Source organism: Urocampus carinirostris, chromosome 8, assembly GCF_059441175.1.
Source record: "Urocampus carinirostris isolate Australia breed hairy pipefish chromosome 8, RoL_Ucar_1.0, whole genome shotgun sequence".
Taxonomy (NCBI): Eukaryota; Metazoa; Chordata; class Actinopteri; order Syngnathiformes; family Syngnathidae; genus Urocampus; species Urocampus carinirostris.
In genome coordinates this window covers 32,456,078-32,475,859 of record NC_142356.1, presented here as the reverse complement: position 1 = coordinate 32,475,859, position 19,782 = coordinate 32,456,078, and the positions used below count along the sequence as shown (strand labels likewise).

At 40.0% G+C, this 19,782-nt stretch overlaps 1 protein-coding gene across 2 annotated transcripts; it reads right to left on the bottom strand.

Moving 5' to 3' along the window:
• Nucleotides 1-3,421: 3,421 nt before the first annotated feature.
• Nucleotides 3,422-13,642, bottom strand: LOC148361665 (arsenite methyltransferase-like). 2 transcript variants are annotated; one of them, XM_088342410.1, is made up of 11 exons: nucleotides 13,554-13,642; nucleotides 13,320-13,353; nucleotides 12,904-13,031; nucleotides 12,671-12,821; nucleotides 12,360-12,496; nucleotides 9,248-9,317; nucleotides 9,077-9,158; nucleotides 8,868-8,999; nucleotides 8,620-8,759; nucleotides 8,430-8,543; nucleotides 3,422-4,346 (listed from the first exon to the last, which is right to left on the bottom strand). In XM_088342410.1, the coding sequence occupies exons 1-11, from the start codon at nucleotides 13,568-13,570 to the stop codon at nucleotides 4,053-4,055; spliced, it is 1,299 nt and encodes a 432-aa protein (XP_088198536.1). In that variant the 5' UTR covers nucleotides 13,571-13,642; the 3' UTR covers nucleotides 3,422-4,052. The 2 variants fall into 2 exon arrangements, with proteins under 2 accessions (XP_088198536.1, XP_088198537.1); XM_088342411.1 differs by having other exon boundaries at nucleotides 4,102-4,350.
• Nucleotides 13,643-19,782: the final 6,140 nt, after the last annotated feature.

Sequence of the window (19,782 nt, the reverse complement as noted above, 5' to 3'; positions counted from 1 at the left end):
GTGATGTGCATCTCTGTAATGAGAAGGGGTGTGGTCTAATGACATCAACACCCTATGTCAGGTGTGCATAATTATTAGGCAACTTCCTTTCCTTTGGCAAAATGGGTCAGAAGAGGGACTTGACAGGCTCTGAAAAGTCAAAAATAGTGAGATATCTTGCAGAGGGATGCAGCACTCTTAAAATTGCCAAGCTTCTGAAGCGTGATCATCGAACAATCAAGCGTTACATTCAAAATAGTCAACAGGGTCGCAAGAAGCGTGTAGAAAAACCAAGGCGCAAAATAACTGCCCGTGAACTGAGAAAAGTCAAGCGTACAGCTGCCAAGATGCCACTTGCCACCAGTTTTGCCATATTTCAGAGCTGCAACATCACTGGAGTGCCCAAAAGCACAAGGTGTGCAATACTCAGAGACATGGCCAAGGTAAGAAAGGCTGAAAAACGACCACCACTAAACAAGACACACAAGCTGAAACGTCAAGACTGGGCCAAGAAAAATCTCAAGACGGATTTTTCTAAGGTTTTATGGACTGATGAAATGAGAGTGAGTCTTGATGGGCCAGATGGATGGGCCCGTGGCTGGATCGGTAAAGGGCAGAGAGCTCCAGTCCGCCTCAGACGCCAGCAAGGTGGAGGTGGGGTACTGGTATGGGCTGGTATCATCAAAGATGAGCTTGTGGGGCCTTTTCGGGTTGAGGATGGACTCAAGCTCAACTCCCAGTCCTACTGCCAGTTTCTGGAAGACACCTTCTTCAAGCAGTGGTACAGGAAGAAGTCTGCATCCTTCAAGAAAAACATGATTTTCATGCAGGACAACGCTCCATCACACGCATCCAAGTACTCCACAGCGTGGCTGGCAAGAAAGGGTCTAAAAGAAGAAAAACTAATGACATGGCCTCCTTGTTCACCTGATCTGAACCCCATAGAGAACCTGTGGTCCCTCATCAAATGTGAGATTTACAAGGAGGGAAAACAGAACACCTCTCTGAACAGTGTCTGGGAGGCTGTGGTTGCTGCTGCACGCAATGTTGATCGTGAACAGATCAAAGCACTGACAGAATCCATGGATGGCAGGCTTTTGAGTGTCCTTGCAAAGAAAGGTGGCTATATTGGTCACTGATTTGTTTTTGTTTTGTTTTTGAATGTCAGAAATGTATATTTGTGAATGTTGAGCTGTTATATTGGTTTCCCTGATGAAAATAAATAATTGAAATGGGTATACATTTGTTTTTTGTTAAGTTGCCTAATAATTATGCACAGTAATAGTCACCTGCACACACAGATATCCTCCTAAAATAGCTAAAACTAAAAAAGCCCCACTCCAACTTCCAAAATATTCAGCTTTGATATTAATGAGACTTTTGGGTTCATTAAGAACATGGTTGTTGTTCAATAATAAAATTAATCCTCAAAAATACAACTTGCCTAATAATTCTGCACTCCCTGTATATATATATATATATATATATATATATATATATATATATATATATATATATATATATATATATATATATATATATTCGCTCTCTGTGCCCGGAGGAAACCCACACAAGCATGGGGAGAACATGCAAACTCCAGACAGGAAGAATCCTAGCTGTATTTGTAGCCATGACCTCAGAACTATGCCACAGAAGCGCTAGCTAACAATTTTAAAACGTAAATGAGGTAAATGATTATTGAATATTGAAAGAGACAAAGGCTGTACCGTAGCCGGGAGAGCGGGCTTTTTTCAGTGAGCCGAGTCGAAAGAGCCGGTTCTCAAAAAAGAGCCGGAAATCCCATCACTACGGGCTAACTCTTGCCTGCACTGCTTTCCTCCCGACTGACGGACGGTGGTGACCAATTGGACGCAGGTAAAGGGTCAGAGGCGGGTCTTCATCCGCCACAGTGACGAATCAAATTCCAAAACAAGTGCACCTCATGTGAAGAAATCGGCAACATCCACTCGTGACTTTTTCTACGTGAATTGGATTTCTATTCTTGCGGAGAAGTTAGTTTGACTACACTGAGGGCTCTCGCTCCTAAATTGGCCCGTTCTGCGACGTCACAGGTTTTATATTGTTTGAAATTCATTCTGAAAATTAAATTTCCAACCATTCTGTGACGCAGTTTGAAGGGGGGGGGGGGGGCTTTCTAATAAATACTGTATATGTAAATTTCAAAATATCTCCTCAACTGAGCGCAATCCTGCGTATCATTTTTCAGAGGAAAAAGCCGGTTGTCATCCAGTCTTTTCCTGCAATATGCTGGTTTACTCTTACAGTGCACCCTAAAATGACTCACTATTATTGCAGGATGACTCATTAAAATGACAGTGTGTATTATTTTACAATATCGATTTGAATCATAAAAGACACATGAATTATCATATTAATATGCATTTTCAAAACACTCAGTCAAAAAAATGTATTTATTCTTTGTAAAAGGAGCCTCAACTTAAGGGAGCTAATACATTTGTACACCATCTTGCTGCTATGGGTATAGAAACACCTCAAAAATACTGGTAAAAAACGCAAACTGGTGCATTTTGTTCAATATAAGTTTCTGTAGGTTGTATTCTTCCCTCTGCTTTTTTGCAGTCGTCTTTAGTTGCACTACACAGTACATCTACATCTAGCGTTCAAATAATACACTGTTTAACATAGTGTATCGACTAAATCGGAGTCAACTTAACTCATGTTTTCATCTTCAATTATCGGCAATGTTAATTAGAAAGCATACTTTAAAGTGTTCTCTGATAGTTAGAAGTTTAAAGCTTTGGCCATGCAGTCAAAGCTTTAACTCATTTTCTAAGATTCAGAGTCAAAGCTTTAACTCAGAAGCTTAGTGATTGAGTTACTGTCATGATCCTGTCAGTTGCCCTCTGATTACCCTCACCTGCGCTCACTCCTTCAGCCCCAGCTGCCACTTGTGTCCTAATTATTCCTCTCTCTATTTAAGTGCTTCCTCTCCGGTCACTCTTTGTCATCCGGTCAGCGAACTGTCCACATCGCCACTTGTCATCAGCCGCGGAGGCTTCCTGTTCTACCTGTCCAGCGTACTTTAGCTCATGAAAGGCAAGCACTTTTGATCCTGGCTTCCCGATCGTGTCCGGTTCCCTGACCTGCTTCTGATCCTTGGCCACGCTCCGTTCTCTTGTCCTGGCTACCCGACTTCCCGACGATTACGCTCTGCTCTCCAGCCCCGGCTGTCCGCCTCACCACCTGTCATCGGCCGCGGGGGGTTCCTGTTCCACTAGCCCAACGAGCACTGGATCGCTGTTTTTTCCTATCTTCCTGATCCCCCCGATCCATTGATAGAAGTGTCGTGTGAAACTTTACGCATTTGGGTCCCCTGTTAGTTCCGGCCGTGACAGTTACAGCTTTACTCTCAAGCCAACACAAAGTATAGACTCCACCAACAGTAATGAAAATGCATAAATTGATGTTTACAAAGAACAACACTTATTTATTAACAGAAACACTTCATAGAGCAGATTCGTTAACACATTGATTGAAACTAAGGCACAATATTCAGTGAGTTACTATATAAAACAATAATCCTGTTTTAAGTAGTTGTTGATATGGAATTCATTATGACATTGTATTTTGATTAACAAAGGGGGAAATAAATAAAATGTAAATTTAAAAAAACATCAAGTTGTGAGTCTTCTCTTGGTACTCTTTCCAAAGATTAAATTAAGAATACCTACACTTCTACTGGGGCGGCAGTAGCTCAGGAGGTAGAGCGTTCGTCTTGGGATCAAGGGATCCTAGTTCGAATCCCGGCTCGTCCGTGTTACATGTCGAAGTGTCCTTGGGTAAGACACTGAACCCCTAATACCCCCAATTAGCAGGTTAGCGCCTTACATGGCTGCAAGGCCGCTATTGGGAAATGTGGAGCACATTGTAAAGTGCTTTGGGAAGTCATTGACTTGAAAAGCGCTATATAAATGCAGATCATTTCATTTTACACTTCTTAAAAGTCTGTTGAGGTATTGTTTTCATCATCTGTATTTATTTATTTATCTAAAGTGTACTTAATTGAAATTTGACTAGAACTGGGTGAGGCCTCAACCAGTTTTGGGTGTCCACTGCCCAAAGATAGCAGGGATGGGCTCCAGCACCTCCGCGATCCTACTGAGGATAGGCGGTGCAGATAACGGATGGATGGATGAGTGAGGCCTCAATGACATGGAGGAAAACAAAAGCATCAAACAAAAGCACATGATGTTGCTGCAATCTTTGCAGCACTTGGCACCATCACTTGGAGCAGGTTGCAGATTCTGTACTGCAGCATCCCCCCGTGGCTGAGGTGGCACTCGGATTCTGCAGCTGTGAAGCCAGCTCAAAAGGATCTCCACAGCCTGCCTGACAAGGTTAACCAGAAACAGCTCATTACACTTTCTCCAATAATGTCACATTTCAGCAAGCATGTTTGCATGAATACATAGTCAATGATTAACGGGGATTTAGTTTTACCCGTATTGAAAAAAAATATTGCACTCTATGAATTTGCAACCGAAAAAATGTTCTTAAACTTAAGTTGGTTCTTAAAATCAAATGAAAACAGTAATTGAAGATATTCACTGTGTATGTGATTCAATGACGTGTTGTTTGCGAAACACTTGCAGTGAACAAGTAAGCACTAGAGCTGACAAGATGGCATTCCGTGAGCTAAAGAAGAGAGCATTCCTTCCTGTTGAAGGTTCTCAGTATGACTCCACAGTTTGGTTATGACTCTGAGACAGCTGCTTGACCCTGTGCGTGGTGCATGTGTGTGTTTGTTTGAGAATATGTCGCATGTTTCCTCAACTGTGCGTTGGAGACAGAGGGCCCCTCTGGGCGTTTCCACAATTTAAAACGATTCCGACGAGAAGTGTAATGACACAAGAATATAATAGATGTGGCTATTGCATGACATACGAGAGCTAGGCTTACCATATTTTTCGAACTAGAAATTGCTGCGGATTATAAATCGCACTAGCTAAAAAATGCATAATTAGGAAGGAAAAAAACAAAACTCGCAGAGTATAAGTCAAATTTTGGGGGGAAATTTAATTTATTTATTAACACCAAAAACGTATGTGTCATGTCGAAAGGCAATTTAAAATAAAAAATAATCTAGAGGACAACAGGCTGAATAAGTGTACGGGATACTACGTTACATGACTGACAAGCCTGATAATGTCAGTAACGACATGACATATGAAGAGTTTTTTTTAATAACTCTTGCATAAAAAACATGCTTACCGATATTATCAGTTTCAGACAAAATCACTAAATCAAATAAATCTTCAACGCCCCCAACTCGAGAGGTAGACAATGCACCGCTACCTCTAACGTCAGACTCAAAGTCAATTGCAAGAGGAGCCGCCCAACTCCTAGCATATGTCACTTGCTCAAACGTTTTGAATCCCATTTTTTGGGGAATGTGTTAGAACAGTGAAGCAAAGAGCATTTACACCTTGTATAAAATCACTTTTGAGCATGTTGAAAATATTTACTTTGGCGAAATGTTGCCTTAGCACGGCGGCGCAGTGGTTAGATTGAGTGCGGCACAGTTCTGAGGTCATGAGATCGAACCTCCTGTGTGGAGTTTGCATGTTCTCCCCGCGCTTGCGTGGGTTTCTTTCGGACACTCCGGTTTCCTCCCACATTCCAAAAGCATGAGTGGTCAAAATTGTCCTTGGGTGTGAATGAGCGAGCGAATTATCTGTCCCTGTGTGCCCTGTGACTGTCTGGCAACCAGTTCAGGGTGTTTCCTGCCCAATGCCCGAAGATGGCTGGGATGGGCTCTGGCACCCCCGCGACCTTACAGAGGATAAGCGGTGCAGATAATGGATGGATGGAAATGTTGCCTTATTTTCTGAACATTCTCTCGTTTTATTTATTGATGATTTGCCATGAACGTTAATTTCAGAGACATCAGCTTTATTCTAGAGAACATAACAGCTTTCAATACATGTGATATTTGGAAGATTACTGTTTTAAAACGCTGATTAATTGAAATAAAAGCGACTTGTTTAAATGTCCATCGATTGGTAGGAAAAAGTGGTGTCAATTTGCCTATGTAAATATTTTCAACTTGCTCAAAAGTGATTTCTCTACAATGTGCAAATGTCTGTTGCTCACCGTTCTTTTAGATTTCCCCCTGAAATGCAAACCTGTCAACCTCCACGGCTCCATGCCCGTACAAACAACAAAATAATCGTACACCATATTTTTTGGGGGGAATGATGCATGATGGCGCATGCGACAACACTTCCCTATCACTTCGTTCTTCTCTTCCCCCAAAAAAATCACACTTGCACTGCAGAATATATAAGAAGAAAGCACTGCAAAGCAAAGTCACTATGAAGAAGCTTATTCAGGAGAGCAGTGAAATACACCTGAGTCACTATTTGTTTGACGGTACTTTATGTTTTTTTTGGTCATAATCATTTTTCATTTTCTCCCGTTTAATCAAATTACTTGGGTCGTGATGGGCGGTACTAATCTCTGCCATTTAAAACAGTCAGTTCACATCAATTAAATATTATTTGACAGCACAGAAGTTTTTTGTTTTAACTATGAAGAACTTTATTTGTGAAACAAATGCCTGGGCCTGTAGAATGGTTTGTACTTTTGTTTCAATGTATAGTTGTTAACTACTAATAATACAGTAAACAAGGGTTTACTGTATTATTAGGGCTGGGCAACAAATAAAATAAATGTGTTTGGTTCGATTTTTTTTTTATCATTGACACTCAATCAAATCACTTAAAGCTGATGATTTTTAAAAGCTAAAACACAAGTGTCAAAATACTGGTTAACAAAACATATTTACAATAGAGACTAAGTACTCAATTTTGGTAAGGCAATAACTATGATTTGGGGTTTTATTGTCAGAAGCTATGAATGTTAAGATTGTTTAAAGGGCACTGTATAAAATGTGACCACTACATGTTGTTGTGTTGTGTGGAGTAACCAAAAACAAACGCTACAAAACACTTTTTTCGCTCAGCCTTTCAAAGGGTTTTTTGTGTGTACCTGTGGCAGCAAGGTGCAAAAAATAATGTCAGCACCCTCTGGGTGAGGCTCTTGTTATGTCAAATATAATCACATTTCCTGATCCGAGTATTTTTTTTAAAATGCACGTTTACAGTGGTACTTATTTATACGAACACCTCTACATATAAGAATTTCGTTACACACGTTTTTTAACAAAAATCTGGCTCACTTCACGAAGGAAAATCTAGTTCATGAGCAGTCCCAGGGGCTACCACTAGAGACCACTCAACATGCATGACCGCCCACTGCCATCAGCTCGGCCAAGTTTGAGCATGCGCCTTTTGCCATCAGAGACCTGATTCCATGCCTTTGGTATTCCGCAGCAAGTTTGTTTTGATCACATATCCCACATCACATATTCAATCACATTTAAAGCATCTCCTTTTTGTGATCTTCTCCAGGAGTTACGGAAAGGGAATGGAGAATGACAATTAAAACTAAGCAAGAAATAATAGAAAAACACGAGCGTGGTGTCTGTGAGTGACCAAGCCAAAGAACACAATTGGAAGCTGCGAGTGCCAATCACAAAGCCACTGAAAAATTTATGCAGCGCTTCGTTGCAATAATTTCCGAGGTAGGTTATATTGCTGCGAAAAACCGCAAAGAGGAGGAACAGCTAGAGAGACTGGCGTCTAGTGGGAAGAAGTCGCTGCTTTCGTTCGTGGAAGAAACATCCAGAAAAGGTCGCAAGTGGTCATGCGAGACTTCTTTAATGACACTTGCCTTATGCATTTCTGTAACTTTTTGAAGGAGAGGCAGAGACAAATCTATTTGGATATTTTTTTTTCTAAAAAGACCTGTAGAAAGTGATAGCCCCGTGAGTCCAGCTAAAAATAATGTGATGAATGAAAACTGAAATGGGCAAATAAGAAAATTGCTGTAAAATAAGTGTGTGTTCGCGTTCATTTAAAGTCGTACTAACTTTAATGTTTAGTGTACAATAAGTGCTTGCATATCATCAAGTCATTTACAGTTACTCCCTCCGCACCAGGACACACTTTCGTAACTGTGAGTCCCTCATAAAAAAACAACATTAATTTTATATTTTCAATAATATCATCGTATCACTGTATTTTTTTGTGTTTCATTACTACTTGTTTTAAATGATCAGGAAGATGGGCTTTATGGCTATTTACGGTTCCCGTAGATTCTTTTGCGTGGTCAAGAAAAGACCGGTTCGCTTTTAATTGTTATAAATCGGGAATATTCGCTCATTACAAAAGTAATTCGAGCACTATCTTGGAACAAGTTAAGCTTGTATGTAGAGGCACAATTGCACTGGATTCCAAGAATCCTTAAATTGTTTTGATCATATGGTCAAAAACCTATCGTTAAACAACCAATAAGAAACTCTGCTGCTCAAAGTAAAGTCTATATTGTATTAGAGTATTGCTGACCTTAGGTTTAAATCCAGAGGAGTCTCCTGTTGGTTGGAAACTGAAGGCCTGCGCAAACCTAGAATGGGTCAAGATGGCGGCGAGCGCACCATCGACCTCTACCACTTGATTTGTCTGTCAGATGAAAATATTTGTGAAACTTGAGATGACAAATAAACAACATCAGATATGATGACTGTAAGCTGCACACTTTGAAGGTGTATTGCCAGTCAAAGTGGAAGGAGCCCTCCGAGCCAGTAACCTTTCCGTTATAAATGACTGGACTTGACTTCTGGCTGTCTTTTGGGACCTTAAATAGACGGTATGTAACTGAAACAAACTTGAAGTCACCTGTGATGCGAAACAGGTGAACAAAAAAAAACAACTGTGTTGAATTTAGTTTAAATTAAAGACATTGACAAATTACGGTGACAAAATAAACTGCGTTAAGCATCCCACCCAGAATGGTTTGGATCTCCTTATTTTCCACAGTGATAGCTTTAGCTTTGATGAGCCTTGGGGGGCTGAATCCCACTTCCTCAGCAAGCTGTAAGAGATCTTTATACCAAAGTGCACCACCAAATCCTTCACCTGTATGGAAAATTCTATTATCACAACAAGTTATGTGTCTATGGGAAAATGATTGAAAGAAACATAACAGTACACACCCCAAAGGACTTTATTCTTTTTTATTTCCTCGGTTTGTCTTCCATTGCAGTACATGTCACTGAAGAAAAACTCCCCACCGTCCTAACCATCATTGCAGCAAGAACATTATGGACATGCTTCTGATTTTAAATCGGATTTTTCTATACAGTGAGATTGAAAGACAACTTTACCTTGAGCACATTGTAGGCTTCAGTCAGGACTTTCTTCTTGTCCGGAGAAAGGTTAACCACGCAGTTTGAGCTGAATAAGGAAAAATAATCATTTTAAACAAGAGGTCCCTCACAAGGGTTGAGCCTTATTTTATATCTGAATTATTTATTTTGGTGTCTAAATTAGTTAATTGAATTCTCTTTGCAAATCATACCCTTGTCATGTGCTCTGCGGCACATTTAGATGATTAGAAATTGTAGAAATTTTGAGGCCTGCCTCACTTAGATAAAAGAATGTATGTCACTCAACTTCTTGCGCCTTAACTCTGAAACGACCGAAATGTTAGTTATTGGTCCATCTAAATGCCGTGACTTGTTCTCAAAAACTGCTCTTAACATTGACAAATGTATCACCCAGAGTGACTCAGTCAAAAATGAAGGTGTCATATTTTACCCCTATCTGTCCTTTCAAAAACACGTTAAGAATATTACAGCTTTTTTCCATCTTCGCAACATTGCTAAAATTCGCCCTATGCTGTCTCAGTCCGATGCGGAGATTATAATTCATGCGTTTGTTACCTCCAGTCTCGATTACTGTAATGCACTACTCTCCGGTCTCCCGAAGTCCAAAATCAAGAACCTTCAGCTGGTACGACATGCTGCAGCGAGGCTTTTAAACAAGACAAGAAATGTTGATCACATTACCCCAATTTTAGCAAACCTGCATTAGCTCCCTGTAAGCTTAAGATTTGGGCCCCGGTGCTGTGGAATGCTCTACCCCCTGAGATTCGATCTGCAACCTGAGTGGAACTGTTTAAATCTAGGCTTGAAACACACTTCTATTCTATAGCTTATGAATGACCTATATTTCATGTCGACAATATCTGTGTATAAGTTGTTATTGCAACATCTATTGCAGCCTGATCATCCTGGAAGGGGGATTACCTCATGTGCGGTCCCTTCTTAAAGTTTCTTAATTTTCCTCATGTTGAGGTTTTTGAGTTTTTCCTTGCCCTCGTGTAGGTTTTAGATCAGGGGATGTTGTAATAATCGTCTGTAGTTTGCAATCATCTGTGGTCTGTGCAGCCCTTTGAGACTCTTTGTGATTAAGGGCTATACAAATAAACATGACTTGACTTGACATGTGCTTTTTATCATTGACCTTCGGTTACAATACACAATACAGCGACATATAGGAAGTCAAATAATACACGCTGTCCCTAAATGCAACTAAAAAGGAATTTATGTTGTTTTGAAATTGCAAAATAGATTGAGGAGTTACATTGAGAAAAGGTGATCCAACAATTGAATAAAGTTTGGGAAATGATATCATAAGGTGTTATTTTAGACCATAAATTGACCCGGAAAGCAAATGCAAATTATATTCGATCCAAAATAGCAAAACAGTTGCCATATTATAGTGAAGGATCTGTTGACCCGACATGCCCGCTTTTATATTATTCCTTATGTAACATATTATCTGGGAATCCAATGGTCTATTTATTCAATGAAGACCCACAAAATGTTGGGTTTAGAAATTAATAAAACAATACATTTGATTTAATGTACCGTAAATTCCGGACTATAGAACGCACCTGATTATAAGCCGCAACCACCACATTTTAAGAAGAAAACCGATTTTGTACTTACACAAGCCGCACCAGTATATAAGCCGCATGCGCCCACATTAAAAAATGTAACACAAACACAAAATTAATCCAAACCCGACTTTAAGTCCCGCGATTGAAACTGAATCTCCTTCATTAAAGTACACAGTCCAAAAATCACTGCCGGCAAAATGAACAGAAAATGATATCGGTACTTAAGGTTTGATGCAGGACTGCAGAGTCCGGGTCCCGTTGAAAGTAATCCAAGGAAAAAATTGTATATTTCCAAATGTAAGGGTGGTAAAAATATATATCCACTATTCTCCGCCGCGTCCACAAACACGTCTCACCTTTACTCCACTTCCCGTCAGCCCCCGTTTTTTTCGCCGCTTCTTTTTGATTCGCCCGTGCAAAACATATCAGAATAAGTCTCTAAAATAAATACATTACAAAAATATACAATTGCAAATACATATTATACATGGTTACACATATTTACAAAGAAAGACGGTACACCAAGAGTTTTCAAAGCTTTAACAATAATAATAATATAACTTTCATCCCAAACGGTGCCTGACAGGGCAATTAATGGTAGCAACACGCTAGCAACACGCTCGCAACACAGTAAACGGGTCTGTTAAAAAAACATACCATACTCATCTTCCTCCTTAGAACTGAAGCCATCAAAGTCGTCTTCCTCAGTGTCGGAAAGAAACTTTTTCATATAGACGTCGCCCCACGCTCCCATCCACTCCCTATTCTGTGCCCTCCTCTCCGTCATGCAGCAGACCGGCTTTTCGGAACCCGTTGGTGATGGTGGATTTTTTGAGTATATTATTAGTACTTCAATACTCCAACTCAATACAACATTTTATTTATACCTGTACATTCAAGGAAACTGTGCTGGTCAGATGTATCGACATTTCGTTCTGTATACACGTGTACTAGAATGACAATAAAGTAGATCTGAATCTGAATCAGAATAAGCCGCAGGGTTGAACGTTTGGGAAAAAAGTAGCGGCTTATAGTACGGAATTTACGGTATATTGTATTTTTTTTAAAAATGTGTAATCATACAGAAAACACGTGTATAGTAACTAATGGAACTCTTGAGCAAAGCATTTTCGTGCAAGGAAAACTCAGAAAAAAATTATGTATTTCTGCGATGGCACCATATTAATGAAGATTGAAAAGGGGGGCAGGCAACTTTAAAGATTGAATGTTTTTTTAAAGCCAAGTTATTGAAGAGTGTGTAAATAAAGTAAAAGTCTAGATATTGTTTAGTTTATTTGTTATGATTCCTGTGTGAAGATTAAACATTTTTAAGTGTGATTGTATAAAAAGTACAAGAGAAAATCCGCGTAAGCTTCAACCTATGCATTTTAGTATTCTGCTTTATTTCAATTGTTTTCTTTGTGACTGATTTAAATGAATTGGCAATAATTTCAACACATTTTTACAATTGATCATTACAGCTTTACGTGACATTATGAATAGGAGAGCTGAAGGAAAGAATTCAATCTTACATGATGACGTCGAAAGAGTTCTCTTCCAGACCCGCCTTTGTTAAATCCTCGATGTAGCCTTGGACAAAAGTCACATTGGGCTTCTCATAGCCAAACTTCTTCATGTGAAAGTCCACATGTTTCCTGGCCACTTCCAGGTAAATAACACAGAGGATTACAATTTAAGATAACAAGCAATTACAGTTCACTTGCTTGTTAGCTGAGCTCTGAGTAATCCTGATGTCATCATTAAACCAGTTAGTCCGATATTCTGGACTTTTTCAGGGGGTGTGACTGACTTTATTTGGCTTGAGTTGTCTCAAATAACTTACCTGATCTTCAGTCATGTCGATACCGGTGACATGGCCATCTTCTCCCACCAGATGACTCAGAATGTAGCAGTCTCTGCCGCTCCCACAGCCCAAGTCCAGAATCCTGCAGCCCTCCAAACACTCGGGCACAGTCAGACCACACCCAAAGTATCTAAAAAGCAAAGCGAAAAATACTTAAAAAGATAACAAATTACTTTTACCAGTAAGATGTGTAAACATATAGTAGGAACAACCTGCCAGTGACATCAGGATGGAGTTTTTCCAGAACCTGGAGGAAGAATTTCGGGAGGGGCCCTGCTGGAGCCACACAGGCATCACTCTTTAAATCAGACGTCTTTTGCAATGTCTTCCCATAATAATCCTAAATGGAAGGGTAAGAGAGGTTTTATTACATGTTGCATGGGTCGTTGCACATATGAGAACAAGAATTTAAAAGTAAGGGCACCACTTTGCAGAATCAAATCAGAATCAGCTTTATTGGTCAAGTATGTAAACCACAGCAGTACTGTATTTGTTTTGGGTGATTACGTCACTCCAAGTGTAATAATCAAGTATTAACTGCAAAATTAGAAGAAAACGGTACCAAATTATAAATGATTTGTATAGCTGGTGAGAGGTCAAAAATAATTTTATGGTGAACTGTTCTTACCTTTACGTCCAAATGAACGTTGGTATCTACAAAGCTTTAAAAGATCAATGAGAGAATTAAACACACAAATATAAACACATGGCGTTTGTTATGTAATACTGTACTACTGTACTTTGCACGATAACTAAAGTCTTTTCGTTTCTGTAGAAAGTATCAAAGCCAACCAAGTTGACTCGATATTTTACAATTTCACAAAATGCATAAGTGTTAAGCGTGCTTTAAAATCGCTATTACCTCGTTTTATCAGCCATTATCGATAGTTTAAGTAAAGTTCTTAACGCGTGATGACAAAACTCCTTTTGTGCCCAAAGATGTCCGGTCGAGGGAGGGTTCAAAATGCATTTTCTGTACAACAGCACTTCCTAGGTTCCAGTGAATGAAATTACATTAGTTTTCATGGGAATAAACCAGTGTTTCTCAACCTTTTTTTAAACCAAAACATATCTTAGGCACACCGTCCATATTTTTTGATAACAAATCCCTTCAGCAGTTTCATTTTTTGTTTTTTTCCCTAAAATAATTTTGCCTGGATTGATAGTATTGACTTTTTTTTCTTAGTATTTTACTTATTTTTAACCTTTGTTTTTCAATGTCCACCTCATTTTTATCTTGTTTTTCTAACAGAAATAATACTCAACATAAGCAAAATATCTGCCTGTATAAAAGGTTGCATTTTACAAGGTCATACCTGTTATTATTTTTTTGTAAATTCAAAAATGGTGATACTGTGTACACAATTTAATAGAATGCAAAAACGTATAAATACAGGGGAAACGTATGAGTTGACAGGTATGCTATGTCCTATTTTTTTATTCAAGACAAACAAGTAAGTGAGCATTTAAATCAGATGAATATGAAGAGAATTTACTTTTATTGTCATTCTTTGTAACCATGCACAGAACGAAATGTCGATACACCTGACCCGTACAGTTAAACTGTAGCGAGCCGATGCAGCCGTAGCCAAACAACTGGGTCAGTTGGGAGTCATTAGATGACCAAACCACTACCATCTAGGCTACTGATACGTACATCCATTATCTGCACCGCTTATCCTCAGTAGTGTCGCGGGGGTGCTGGAGCCCATCCCAGCTATCTTCGGGCAGTTGGCAGGGGACACCCCGGACTGGTTGCCAGCCAGTCGCAGGGCACACAGGGACAGACAATTTGCTCGCTCGTTCACACCTAGGGACAATTTGGACCAGCCAATTAACCGAATATGCGTGTTTTTTTGGAATGTGGGAGGAAACCGGAGTGTCCGGAGGAACCCATGCAAACTTCACACAGGATGTATATATCTATATATCTATATATATATATCTGTATATATCTATATATATATATATATATATATATATATATATATATATATATATATATATATATATATATATATATATATATATATATATATATATACATATATACTGGACTGTCTCAGAAAATTAGAATATTGTGATAAAGTTCTTTATTTTCTATAATGCAATTAAAAAAACAAAAATGTCATACATTCTGGATTCATTACACATCAACTGAACTATTTTAAGCCTTTTAATTTTTGAATATTGCTGAATTTGGCTTACAGCTTAAGAAAACTCAAAAATCCTATCTCAAAATATTAGAATATCATGAAAAAGTATACAAGTAGGCTATTCAACTAATCACCTGAATCATCTAATTAACTCGAAACACCTTGCGAGGGTTTCCTGAGCCTTAAAAACACTCAGCTTGGTTCAGTAAACTAAATCACTGCTGATCTGACTGCTGTCCAGAGGACCATCATTGATACCCTCCATCAGGAAGGTAAGACACAAAAAGAAATTTCTCAAAGAGCAGGCTGTTCACAGAGTGCAGTTTCAAAGCATATCCACAAAAAGTCTGTTGAAAGGGAAAAATGTGGCCGGAAACGCTGCACAACCAAGAGAGATGACCGCAGCCTTAACAAAATTGTGAAGAAGAGCCGCTTCCAGAATTTGGGGGAGCTTCAAAGACAGTGGGCTGAAGCTGGAGTCCAGGTATCAAAAGCCACAGTTCACAGACGTGTCCGGGAAATGGGCTACAATAGCCGTATTCCCATGGTCAAGCCACTTCTGAACTCAAGACAACAGACGAAGCGTCTGACTTGGGCTATGGAGAAGAAGCACTGGACAGTTGCAGTGTGGTCCAAAGTCCTCTTTTCAGACGAAAGCAAGTTTTGCATTTCATTTGGAAGTCAAGGCGCCAGAGTCTGGAGAAAGGCTGGAGAGGAGCAAAATCCAAGTTGCTTGAAATCCAGTGTGAAGTTCCCACAGTCAGCAATGGTTTGGGGAGCCATGTCAGCTGCTGGTGTTGGTCCACTGTGTTTCATCAAGTCCAGAGTAAATGCAACTGTGTACCAAGAGATTTTAGAGCACTACATGCTTCCATCTGCTGAAAAGCTCTATGGAGATGAGGATTTCATTTTCCAGCATGATCTGGCACCTGCCCACAGTGCCAAAACCACCAGTAACTGGTGCACTGACCATGGCATCACTGTCCTTGATTGGCCTGCTAATTCCCCTGACCTGAACCCCATCGAGAATTTGTGGGGTATAGTTAAGAAGAAGATGAAAGACACCAGACCTACAAATGCAAATGAGCTGAAGGCCGCTATCGAAGCATCCTGGGCATCAATAACACCTCAGCAATGCCACAGGCTGATTGCCTCCATGCCACGCCGGATTGATGCAGTAATCCGTGCAAAAGGATTCCCAACCAAGTACTGAGTGCATCAATGGACATTTTCAAATGTTTGATTTAGTGTTGCTGTTATAAAATTATTTTTTTACTTGGTCTGAGGAAGTATTCTAATATTTTGAGATAGGATTTTTGAGTTTTTTTCAGCTGTAAGCCAAAATCAGCAATATTCAAATAATAAAAGGCTTGAAATAGTTCAGTTGATGTGTAATGAATCCAGAATGTATGACATTTTTGTTTTTTTAATTGCATTACAGAAAATAAAGAACTTTATCACAATATTCTAATTTTCTGAGACAGTCCAGTATATATATATATATATATATATATATATATATATATATATATATATATATATATATATATGTAACGGGTGTAATAATAACTTTTATTTTATTGAAATTCCTGCTAAAATATGTGTATAGTTTTTGGTAAATGTCCTGCAATGCTGAGTCCAACAGTGCCATCTGCTGGTATGGGGTGGGGTTTGGTTTTGGCTTCTAACATGTGACCAGGAGGCGGGGTTTGTTGTCAGTTTTACCAGAGTACTACAAAGGTAAGACATATCTTTTGGTGCTCCACAAAATAAGTTAATTTTAAACTTTATAACCCCAGCTGACAAATCTCTCACCATGCATAGTAATGTGATTGATATTGTCAAGCTGTTTAGGTTTATTTTCGTTTTGTTTCTGTTTTACTAAATATTAATTCCCCTTGTAGAGATCAAAGAGATCAAACCCAGCAGAAAAAGCTAATGTTGTGACTCATCCATTTGCAGGTAAATTGTACCCATTTTTATACTCACTATTGTTTTTATTCCTATTTTTCATATACATTAAAAAAAGGATGATGTTGGTTAAAATTAAGAGTAAAGAAAAACATGTTGAATTCATTGTAAACGTTAAAAATCCACTATACGATCTCTTGTTAAAAGTATCTTGTTAAAATGCAAAGATTTATAAATGTATTGTGATATTCTAAAATGTATTTTCTGTAAAGTGAAAAGAGTACTACAAAGAGATCAAAGAGATCAAACCCAGCAGAAAAAGCTAATGTTGTGACTCATCCATTTGCAGAAACTGTAATAATAAAAACCTCATCATCCAGTCCAGCGTGAATGTGGATCTTTGGTGGGACACGTACAACGCGGTTACATTGGTGCCGTGACCCGTGACTTCTATCAAGCTCTCCGAACCGAGGACTGTCCTACCTGCCACATCATTTCATGAAGCCATCAGCTCACAGTATTTAAAACTGCTATACAGTGACGTGTTACGCAGGCGATTTTGACTTATTTACATCTTTGAAACATGTTTACTCAGAGCACAAGTGACGTTTCTGAGGGTGTAGCTGATCAGATGACAAATATTATTCAGGAGATAGGACATAAATTGGCTGATAGCATATTCACAAATATACAGTCACGTAATATAGTAGCTCCTAACGCTGCTGCCACACAAGATGTAGCAAACAAATTGAGTCAGGTGGTTACACAGAGAAAGGTTAAGGAACCGCCGTCATTTATTGGGGATGGCTCAGACTCAATAACAATACATGAGTGGGAAGATCTAATGAGGACATTTATTAAAAGGAGTAATGTGAGACTTGAGGAGCAAGCAGAGGAAATCCTTATACATTTAAGAGGAAAAGCTAAAGATGTAGTTAGGTTTGGCATTAGAAACAGTAATATAGACGTCTATACCCGCCCTGACATGATTTATAGTCTTCTCAGGAAACACTTTAGCTGTACCAAGTACTCTGCTGTCCCTCTAGCTGACTTTTATTCAACTTTGCCCAAAGACCAGGAAGACCCCTATGACTACTGGCTGAGACTAAACAGAGCAGCTGACCTTGCCTCTGAGTGCTTGAGAGAGCAGGGCAAAACATTTGACAACCCTGAAATAGAGGTTACTCACATGTTTATTAGGAACTGCCCATGCAAGGAACTGGCACTCACTTACAGATCAAAAACCATCGAAAAGTGGTCTGCATGTGAGTTACTAGAGGTGCTGAATGAATACCACGCTGAGAAGAGCTACAAAGCAGATTCCCTACAACAACCTGCGAATAGAGCGGAAATTGCCGTACACAAAGCTGAGGTGAACCATGGTCCAACCCTCGTGCACGAGCCACCTCAGACTTCGAGCCCACAGTATGTCTCTCTAACGGACGTTATTAGTATGTTGGAGAAAGTTTTGAAACGTGTTACCTCGAACCAGTTCCAAGAGAGAGGGGGAGCTCCAACCAGGCGACCTGGAGCCAGAATCAATGGTTTCACTGCCAAGCCATGTATCATTTGCAAAGAAGTCGAACACAGTGCTCTCTCTCATTGCCGAGACAAAAACCTTTGCTTTCACTGCCATGCCCCAGGGCATTCTCGACGTGATTGTCCAGTGACGAAAGTTGTCCCGCTGCCTCAGGGAAACTAACTGATCTGCGCTTAGGGGAGAACAGTGCAGATCAACTGAGTATACCTCCCACCACTAATGTGAAGCCTGACATGCAAGATAATAAATCAATTTATGAGTTGTATAGCAACAAGATACCTCCATCGAAGAAGCTGATCTTTCAGGGGTTTCAGAGAATAGCGGAGACTGACGAACTGTTTTACACACCTGTACTTGTGCAAGAAGGCCCCACTTTCAGAGCGCTGTTGGACAGCGGGTCGATGGCTTGTACAGTAAGTGAGGACACGGCTAAGTCCCTCCTGCAGCAATTCCCTGATATGATGAGTTACACGGCCGATGATTATGTCATTGTAGGCTGCGGTGGACACCAAGTTTCTCCCAGAGATATGTACGACATTCACGTCACAGTTTACGGGTGCCAAATGATAATACCAGTAATGGTTGTGCCAGGCCAGACCGAACAGATGATCCTTGGCAGCAATGCCATCAAATATATTTTGACTCAATTGAAAAGTACTGATGGCTACTGGAGATTAGTTTCCACTCCTGACAACGGTCTGTCCGATAACCACAGTCAATTCCTGTCAATGCTTTCTAACACAGAGAGATGGAGAGGTGACTGCATTCCAGACAAAGTAGGGACAGTAAAAATCAAGAGTTGCGTGACGCTGAATCCACGGACCGAGTACGTTATTTGGGGCAAGTTACCTGAGTTGGCCGGGACGTCTGCGGGCAGCACAGTGGTCGTTGAGCCAACCCAATCAAAGGCTGGGCCCAGACAAGTCCTTGTCGGAAGAGTTGTTACTCCACTCTGGGGAGATGGATGGGTGCCTGTTAAAGTCTTTAATCCCACGGACAGAGTTGTGGTGCTGAGGAGAAACAGGAAAATTGCAGATGTGTCTCCTTGTATCGCAGCGGAAGACCTGCCCAATGCAGAGGAGGTCAAGTGCAACGTGCAGAGTGTACAGAGCAAAGAGGTCCGACCCAGGTCAGAAGAGGACATGATGCGTACATTGGAAGCTCTGGGACTGCAAGACATTGACCTGAAGTCATGTGAGGTTTCGCTGCAGTGTAAAGACAAGCTCCTCCATATCATCGAACAATTCGAGTCAATCTTCTCTCGCCATAAGATGGACTGTGGAGAGGCCAAAGAGTTTGTACATCGTATCCACCTTGTTGATGATAAGCCATTCCGTCTACCCTACAGACGTATACCACCAAGTCAGTATGAAAAACTGAGGACGACTCTGAACGAGATGGAAGAGAAAGGAATTATTCAGAAGTCAACTAGCGACTATGCATCTGCGCTTGTTCTTATATGGAAGCGGAATGGAGAACTAAGG

Coding starts and splice junctions, on each gene's coding strand:
- LOC148361665 (XM_088342410.1), bottom strand. Junction 12,497..12,670: donor TCGACATGACTGAAGATCAG/GTAAGTTATTTG, acceptor TGTGTTATTTAC/CTGGAAGTGGCCAGGAAACA. Junction 9,159..9,247: donor AAGCCTACAATGTGCTCAAG/GTAAAGTTGTCT, acceptor AATGATGGTTAG/GACGGTGGGGAGTTTTTCTT.